The sequence below is a fragment of the Lactuca serriola genome, chromosome 9 (genome assembly GCF_051521515.1).
Source record: "Lactuca serriola cultivar US96UC23 chromosome 9, Lser_US96UC23_V15, whole genome shotgun sequence".
NCBI classification, from domain to species: domain Eukaryota; kingdom Viridiplantae; phylum Streptophyta; class Magnoliopsida; order Asterales; family Asteraceae; genus Lactuca; species Lactuca serriola.
This window is the reverse complement of record NC_136416.1, coordinates 201,569,846-201,579,930: the sequence shown is the minus strand read 5'-3', so window position 1 is coordinate 201,579,930 and position 10,085 is coordinate 201,569,846. Positions and strand designations below refer to the sequence as shown.

Here is a 10,085-nt window from a genome sequence, read left to right as displayed (position 1 = left end):
CAAACAGTCTAACAAATCACATAGCATATCAACATCCTAACCAGGATTCCGACCTAACCGGTCACTAGCATAACATTACCCTATATATCAGGATACCGACCTTAACCAGGTCACTAACATAATACCATCCTAAACACCAGGATACAGATCTAGCAAACCAATAACATAGCAAACAATACCCGGATTCTCATCTGATAAAGGGTCGGCCTTGGTGCCATAGACCATGTCGATATAGTGAGGATAACTCACCTCACAACTGCGATCTGACTCACCGAGTCCAAGAACAAACTCGCCAAGTTCAAGGCAATCTTCAACAGACTCGCCGAGTTGTTCTTCCAACTCGTCGAGTTCCTGCCCATCTTCATACAACTCGCTGAGTCCACCCATGTGACTCGCTGAGTCGCTTCAGTTCTTAATCCATATAGTGGCTTTTCGAGCCATACAGGGGCTCCAAACTGTATATCCACTCTTCTAAGTCCCACCCCTCACGTAAAGTTGCAAACTTTACGTGAAACCAAGGAGCTATAGGCTTAAAACACCCTAGGGCTAGGGATTATGACAAACATGCTTCACCAACACACCAAGGGCTAATACTTTATGGGTTTTTGGACCAACACAAGTCTAGATCTGAAGTAGCAACCTCAGATCTGGACTTCTAACTCGAAATGGCTCCTTAAATGCCAAAATGGCCCAAAAACATCATCCAAGAAAAGATCTAGAAGCAACAAAGGCAAAATGACAGATTGTTACCTTCAAACTGATGCTCACAACCAAAGAGTTGAATCCTCCAGCTCCTTAGTGGTCAAACCCTCCAAATCTTCCTGTTGCAAAAGTCCCTGCTCACTTTCCTCCTCCTCTTACTCAAATTAGGGTTTGGAATCGCTTATAGAAGCTTATGGCCGACAAGGGGGCTGAGGAGAGGACATAAGGTCCTTTAAATAGGGTGCAAACCCTGAGATTAGGGTTTTTCTCATTCCAGCACCAACTCGTCGAGTCTAGCTTCTAACTCGGCGAGTTGGTCACTTAATTCGCGACCCAAACCCGCTCCGACTCGGCGAGTAAGCGTGCCTACTCGTCGAGTCCCTTCTTGGAAATTACACTTTAAACCCTTGAATCATACTTCTGAAATTCGAGATGTTACAAAAGGTCTCGTTAATAATAGTTCAACGGTAAAATGACAGACAAAAATGGACGTCGGATGAAGAAGTTGTGAGTTTTTAACGGACTTTCCTGTCCCGGCCTGTTAAAAATATAAATTTAAAAATAAAGTCAAAATTATCCGACGGATCCAAATGAAAGTTGTAAAGTACGGTCCCACCTACGCTTGAATATAAATAACGTCGAAAACGGAGCTAGTATACGAAAGTTACGAATTTTAGAAGTCGGAGGTGCAAATTGTGAAGCTAGATGCGAGGCTACGCCCCGCGTAGACCTTCGGACGCCTCACGTACGAGTACGCCCCGCGTTGACCGAAGTACGCTTAGCGGTCTTCTCTCTTCTACGGTCTGAAGCGTGCCACGCCACCCCAGCAAAGATCGGACATGTGCCTTTACGCACAGCGTACCACCAAGTGTACGCCCAGCATAATGCGAGGCGTCGCCTCTATAAAAGGGGTGCGAGAGCTGCCGGATTTTTCACATCTTTTACACCTTCTTTCTCTCTCTACTCTCTCTCTCTCTCTAGCCTCCCTAACCCACCCCGAAGCCTAGGAAAACTCCCTAGCACTAGAAGAAAGCCTCGGAGCTCCTGAAGGCTCCAAGAAAAAGAGTTTTTCGGTTTAGAAACTTTGCCCCCGCGGAGCCCAGTTTTCAAGCAAACTTCCCAGTTTCGTCAAAGGAGATTACTTTAAGAAGCGAAGCGATGTCCAAATCATCCCCTTATCATGTGAATGTATAGTCACTTTCATCTTACACATAGATATGAAGTATTTTTATATAAATTACATTCTATGTGTGTGTGTGTGTGTGTGTATATATATATATATTATTTGTTTACTTGAGATATATGCTGGATGAAAGATATAAACCTCTTTCTTTTAATATCTGAACCTTTTCTTTCAAATCTAAACTTTCTCTTTTCAGATCTAAACTTTTTCTTTTAGATCTAGACTTTCTCACTTCAGATCTAAACTTTTCAGATCTTACCTATATATATATATATATATATATATATATATATATATATATATATATATATGTGTGTGTGTGTGTGTGTGTGTGTGTATTTTATACTTGAGATCTATGTTGTATGAAAGGTTTAATCTTCATTTTCATATCTGAATTGTATATATGTTTTATATCTACAAATATGTTGGGTAAAATATGGGTAGATGTAATAGGTGGTGTCTGATGAAATAAAATGATGAGAGGCCTCGGTTTAACGATGATCCAGTCATCTAGCAGAGTATGGATAACGACCACAAAATTTTCTAGACAGTCCAGTGGAACACTAGCAGACTCACAACCTGTAAGTGTTTATTTGAACTACGTGCTCACCAGTCATACTCCATCCCCCTCATGGTTGCCATATTTGACATAAATTGCTCAGGAATCCCCTAAGCAGTGTTGTCACCCATATGAAATTATTTAGGCTAGGTCCCTTTTATTAGATGCTTTAGGGACATAAAATGAGGATAACGGGAACGGGTAATCAGGTTTGTTTGGTTTAATGAAATTAATAAACTTATTTATTGTGGGTTAAAAATCATATATATGCTCACCAGGCTTCCCGGCCTGACCCACTCAGTTTCTTGTATTACAGGTAGTGGTAAGAGCATAGTTAGATGATCTGACGAGAGATTATGGATTTTAGGTCAGTAGAAAATAAATAGAATGTTGTAAGACATATGTTGTTTTGAGGCCAAATTTTGTTTTGTTGCCTAAGATGTGTTTAGTTTATTCTTTTGATATGTATCGATGTTGACACCCCGGGTTTTGTAATACAATGAAAATAGATTTCTTTACGGAATTGCTTGATAAATCTTTATCATGTTTTGTTTTGAGAACAAATTCCGCAATACTTTTCTTTAAAAAGCTATTCTGATTTTATTAAAAAACATAAACGAAATCGGTCTTTTCTGACTATGAAAATTGGGACGTCACAAAATACATCATCGGATATTGGCTCGTATATAAAATCTCCTATGCCTCAACTTAAACTAAACTTCGGTGTAAACCAAATGGAATTTTGTTGTAGAGACCGACCATTGCTTTAGGGCTCATCTACCTTCGGCATTTCTTAGTTATTGGGTCACATTCTTTGCATTAACATTAATAAATAAAGCATTTATTTATTTATACAACATTTGAGCAATATATAATAAATAACATTTATTCTTATTTATTTAGGTTGGTAAATAACAAAATTTATACTATATAAATACTATTTATTTATTCTCATTTATGCTCTTTAGTATGACCTTATATTCAAATACGAACAAAAACATACTTATTTTTTGGTTCCTTGCACATTGTTTCCAACATTGGTATCAATGGTTGCATATCCTTCTCACCACCTCTAGTTCTTGTTAATGGATCGTTGCCCAACAAGTTTAAAACGAGGAAATGTGTATGCCAAGGCAGTCTTCTTTCTCCTTTTCTCTTTCCTCTTGTTATGGATGGCATAAATGCAATCGTTTTGGATACCGAAGATAAAGGTATCATCAAGTGTTTTAATTTTGGCATTGTAGATTGTGAGGTTTCATATCATTTCTTTATTGATAACGTTTTGTTTATTGGCGATTGGAATGTTGAAAACCTAAAGAACTTCCTGTGTATCCTTAGGTGTTTCCACTTAACTTCGAGGTTGAAACATAAAACATCCAAAATTGAGCTTTTGGGTGTCGGATCAACTGTTTGGTGGTTGAGAATTTAGCTAATTTCATCCATTGCAAATCACACAAGTTCCCTTCTATTTACCTTGGTTTTCCAATAGATTACAACATGTCTAGAATTAATCTTGGAATATGATCATTGAAAAGTTCAAAAGTAAATTTTATAGATAGACCCAAGTTTCCTTCTATTTACCTTAGTATTTGCCTGGGATTAAACCCAAGAACTTCTAGTTAGACACTTTATTAGTCAACCCAATCATTGTATTGATTGGGTTAAAAATCTCATTATTGCTCTAAACTCCATGTAACCCCTTTGTTTTTGGGATTCCTGTAGCTCTTACTAGAGTAGTTGTAATGAAATTGTCCTTATTAAATGGGGCTACTTGTATACAATAGCTTTTTCCATACATAACATGTTATAGTTAATTGCGAATGTTTTATATGGTGATTGTAGATCAGAAAGAGAATCCTATATAATTACCCAAAAAAAAAAAATGATTACTGAAGTTAAAAAATAAATAAATAAATAAATAAAAATCCGTTCACTTTCATACTTCATGGATTCAATTATCTTCTATTAATTATCAACTAGAAGATACACACATATATATATTTATACAATCAAACACAGCGTACATTACAATTAATCAAAAAATTCAAGTGTAGATTTCATCAAAAACCTTTCAATTCTCCGTGAATTTACAAAATTTAGGGATTCGAACCTTGATATGAATTTGGAGTTAAACCTGTAGTAGAACTTCGCTTGTAGCTCTTTGCTTGAGGAATACAACCAAATCCAGATCTCTGTTCCATAAATTCATTCGTCGGTGACTGAAACTCCGATCTGGTACGGCGGTGGGAGGAGTTATCCACCGTCGCGTCAGCTCCGACGAGGACATGGTAGCTGCGGGTGGAACCGACGGATCGAGACCTGTAATTATTTTGAGGCCGTTGTTTCTTCATGGCATGCATCAGAAATGGGATCAATCCTTCCATAACTCGATTGAATTTTACAGAAGTACGAATGGTTTTTGCTTTCGATGCTAGAAGATCTGAACTCGATCTTATGTAGTTAATTTGATGAATGACTTTAATGAAGTGACAATGTGTTTTATATACATGAAGATGGTGGGGACACACGGTTTGAAAATCGAGGTACTGAATTGAAGGATCGACGAAACTTGGAGGGTTGTTTTTGATGTGTTATTGACGTTTATGCCCTTCAGGATAAAGCAAATTGACATTTTAGTTAAACCTACTTTATATATTTAATCTTCTCTTGAAAACAAAACAATGTTAACTTGTAGGAGAAGGGTGGTTATAGAAATGTAAATATATCATGTTGACAAAATTTAATATATGGAATTTATTATTTGGTGGTATATCAACCGATAGAAATAAAATAAAAAGTAAGGCCAAAATAATGTTAACTATCATGTCATTTACCAAATGGTAATATAAATATCATATGTTATTTTTCTTATTTGAAATTAATTGGTTTCCATTATAAATGGAAATTTTGATTTTTATCTTAAAGTTGGAAACTAGTAGTTAGTAAGATTTCAAAATCTCAAAGTTGTAGCTTTCATTTTTATAAATTACTTGGCAAAATTAGTTAGTTGTAAGATTTCAAAATTATAAAATTATATAAAACCTCATGAAGAAATATGAGTTTTCAAAATATAAAGTTATATAAAACCTCATGAAGAAACTAGTATGTAAAATCTGGAATTTATTTTCATAAATTACTTGGCAAATTTAGTTGTCCGATTCGATGTTTTTCTTTTCTAAAAAACAAATAAAAAATCTTAAAAACTCATCGTCAAACATACCTTAAATAAGTAAACGTCATTTTCTGACAACTTTATTAGATTTTAAAGGAAATATGAAAAAAAAAAATGTAAATCGCCATGCCTATAAACATATAACATAATGCATATATTTGAACTTTGACAATTGTATTTATAAATTCTCTAGAACATTACCATTAGATAAGGCTGCATAAAATCCTTGGATTTTTAAGTGACAAGAAAGTCAAATGGATAAAGCCTATGTTGCTTGCTTATTCACGCATCTTAAAAAACTAGTTGTTGAAATGTACAAAATAACCAAACATTGTACCTAAACTATGAATTCATAATGTAATTGAACCAAGCTTTGGTTAGTATACCAGAAGATCAATGTCAACCTTCCAAAAAAACTTGTTTGACCTATTGTTTTAGAAGTTTTAATAATATATTGATGTATCTATATTTAAACTAACAAAGACTTAAAATTGAATCCATGATTTATAAATAATGACTTTAGATGCATTAACCTCACATGTTCAACATGGTAGGCAAAGTAGGTGTTACATGGGGTAGGGTGGAGGTTTTTTTCTCAATTAGAAAGGTGTGATTAGACCAAAACAATTTGCAATTAGATTGAAGGGCAATTTGGTAATATTTAATCCAAGGATTGAAAAGGATGCCAAAATTGACCATTATTAAACCTTGACAATTTCATAGTTATATAATACCACTTGCTATATTGCTACTAAAGTGGGTTTTGTGCGAACTACTCGTCTCCATATTATCTTACTTTTCACTTTTAATTCAAAAAAATGTTATATTCAAATATATATAAGATCCTAGATTAAGACACCCCACAAAAATGTCAAAAGCAACATCATATTTTATTTGTAAAAATATACATTTGTTATTTTGGCACATCAAGAAAATCATGAATCAAGCGTTATGTATAAGATTTTCTTTAAACAAAAACTAAAATTTATCAAAATAAAACTAGACTTGTCGATTTGTTTATTTCGGTTTTATGGTTCAATTATCCTGATGGCATAATGATTTATTAATACATTTTACTTAAAAGTTAAAATCCATTTTTGCTCACCAATATTAATATTTAATAATATAATCAATTAATGATATTTATAGACATGTTGAATTAATTAAAGAGTTAATCAAACTATCAAAGGGGGTCCAAATAATCCAATTTGCCCCTAGGTTACCATTTACCAACCAACACCATAAACAATCTCACTTTAGATTAAGGTTATTTTAGGAAAAACACAATAATTAAATAAATAAACCCAAAACTATAAAAGGGGGCAAATGTCAATGAGCAAATACTTGTTCCTACAATCACCTGCTCCAAGTCCAAGCAGGAGAGAGGCGGCTTTTTGCGCATCCAAAGAAAGGTCAAATTCTACTAACTACACACAACACTCATTGACGATGACTTTCCAAACACAATTTTAGTTGTAACAAATATTGCCAATTGTTCCCAATTTTTGACACCAATCAAAAATAAAAATATACTTTCTAGAAAATATTTTTCTAACCACTCATAATAATCAAAGTTTTTTAATTATTTGCAAAAAGACAAATCACACTAACTTCATAAAGCATTTCTAAAATATATTAAAAAAACTAGTCCTATCAATCACCAAAATAGTTAACTGGAACCAACATTAAATTAAAATGATGAACTCAATTATAAATGTGATGTTATAACCAAATCCACATAGTTTTATTTATTTATAGATATTTTCTTTTAAAACTTACATTATTTTAGCTGCGTCATCACTATTTATCAGATGACATCATTATTTTGCGGATTGTTTGTCAATTTTTGTGAAATTAATGGTTATTAACTTATTTTGGTGATTGAACTAATTTTTTACTATTTCATGAAAAATGTTATATGAAATTAGCATGATTTTTTATCAAATTATTTTCAAAGTATTTTAATTATTTCTAAAAGGTTCAACTATTTTACTTTTAACTAATTACGTGTTAGGTTGTTACAGTAGGAGAAGCGTTACAGTATTAGAATGGTATAAAAATATTCATCAAACACAAGCATCACAACATATTTGAAATATTTACTATTTGATAATAACCGCATATTATTTATTTCAATATTGTGGAAATAATGAAACCTTAAAAAGACAGAATATATAGGCTCAAAAGAGATTTTCTATCATTTATATTCCTCATTAATATTATAGATTGTGCATGTCAATCCTTGCACATTCTTTTTTCTTTTTTGAGTTATTAGGAGGGTTTCAATATACTTTAAGTCAACAACAATTGGTAATAGAGTAGTTGGTATCAATTCGACCACATGGTCATGTTTATTAAATTATCGATAAGACAAGAATGCAAAAGCTGGAATAGCTCAGTTGGTTAGAGCGTGTGGCTGTTAACCACAAGGTCGGAGGTTCGACCCCTCCTTCTAGCGTTTTTTTGTCGTCACGAATTAGATTCATATTATGCTAAAATTTCTATGCCCTCTATTAGACACTTTTTGTAATTTTTCTTATTCTGTTTATAATGCAAATCACATGAAAACAATGATTTGTGTGCATGTTGGGGAATTATATATTTTAAGCGTACTTTTAGTTATTTTGGTCGAATCTATGGAAAATAAGACGTACTTTATGAATGAATAATCATATGCCTGTGACATTAGAAATATGTTCATTTCAAGGGTTCATGTCATATTTATATAATTTACTATGACCAATTTATCCGTGAAGAAAGTTATAATTGGGACAAACTTGTGGCCAAAGTATGGTTTTTGGTTTTATCGTGTCACTATAACCTTCTATAGCATGTGGAAATAGTTTTCAAGTTTGTGTCATCTACATTGACAAATTTTGATTGCACTATATAGGTCCACATGATATGGCATTCATGTAATCTTTTAGATTAATTTTCATTTGTATTTAATTTTTTAATATATTTTATTTTGAATATAGTTTAAGCTAAGTGGTTTTTGTTTTTATATTCGTACAAATTATGTTTGAATTTGTTCATTAGAATGTCTTATGTGTTTATAGTGCTCAACCACAATCACTACCACCTTCCATGTTTGAATTTGTTCATTAGAATGTGTTATGGCATCCATGACACGAACGTGACTTCCATGTGAACTTCTAGATTAATTCTCATTTATTTTTATTTTTAAAATCTATTTTATTTTGAATATAGTTTAATTATAAATTTATAATGAACCTTTATGAAACACATCCATAACCGGTCTAAACCGATTTGAGACTCAGGACAAAATTAAAAAAAAATAAGGCTTTCTATGTAAAAGAATTATAATCAAATAATTATAATTAATATTCAAACAATAACATATGCTAATTCACTAAAACGTTTTTGCCAAAAGAGGATGGCACCTCCAGAAAATAAATTAATAGAAATAATTAATACAATAGAGGTTGAGGACTACACAAAAACAAACATGTATTACTTTATCCATCGTAGTCTCCCATTCTTCAGCAACATGATACAAAAAAGTATACATAAGAAATATCATCGTGTAACCGATAGTAGAAAAAAATTATTCAAATATATTCTTGCCATCTGTCTTTATGTAGACTTGGCAATCAGTGTTTACGTGTCGTGTATGCGTATCGAACACAAATTCACATCATAAAAAATTTAACAAACACGACTTGAATTGTAAAACGTGTCATAGGTATCAAACACGAACACGACTCATAATTAATTTGTGTGACAAGTGATATGACACGGGTAGATACGTTTTTAACCATGTTACATGAAAACACGGATATACACGAATTTACACAAATTCAATTATTGTATATACATGTTTATGCATGTTTATCTCTGCCGTGTGTTGCGTGTTTATACGTGTTGCGGCTCAGCACAAATTAAATTTGTGTCTATACATGTTTAAACAGGTAAATTCGTGTTTGACACCCATAAGACACAAAACACGAATTTTTAAATTCTTGTCGACACAAATAGACACGTAACACGAATTTCTAAAATTCATAAACGAAAACTCGTGTCGTGTTTGTGTCGTGTATCAAATTGTTGAGTCTATCTTTATGTGTGTAATTGTCCCTAGATTCTTTCTTTTAAATTGTAACAATATAAAGGAAGTCTTTGAAAGTTTTCTTCATGGGTCCCTCTCAACAATTATAGAGCACATATTTTTGCATTCCATGTTTGTCATTACGAAATATATACATTAACACAATCATTTATAGTTCATTGGATTTGTTTTCCCATAGCATATTACCAGTACTATCAGCTAATATGTCATATAACAAGTGACCCAACACTTTCTTGTTGGTTTGGCAATGATGGGGACAATATTGTGTGTTTGAGCAAGTATGGTATTCTGATTGTTTACGGACTTGAAATGAATTAATATATTTATCTTTTTGTAGCCCTTAACCATCATTTATAATTTTCTGCAAAGCAAGCAGCTT

At 32.9% G+C, this 10,085-nt stretch overlaps 1 protein-coding gene and 1 non-coding gene across 2 annotated transcripts; one reads left to right on the top strand and one right to left on the bottom strand.

Annotated features, from left to right (window-relative positions):
• Window positions 1-4,355: 4,355 nt before the first annotated feature.
• On the bottom strand, window positions 4,356-4,929 carry LOC145076933 (beta-1,4-xylosidase). The gene has a single exon (XM_079022724.1). It carries the CDS (start codon window positions 4,826-4,828, stop codon window positions 4,541-4,543), a length of 288 nt encoding a protein of 95 aa, XP_078878850.1. The 5' UTR covers window positions 4,829-4,929; the 3' UTR covers window positions 4,356-4,540.
• Window positions 4,930-8,000: 3,071 nt separating this feature from the next.
• On the top strand, window positions 8,001-8,074 carry TRNAN-GUU (transfer RNA asparagine (anticodon GUU)). Its single transcript has one exon. It is a non-coding gene; the product is annotated as a tRNA-Asn (tRNA).
• The last annotated feature ends 2,011 nt before the right edge of the window (window positions 8,075-10,085 follow it).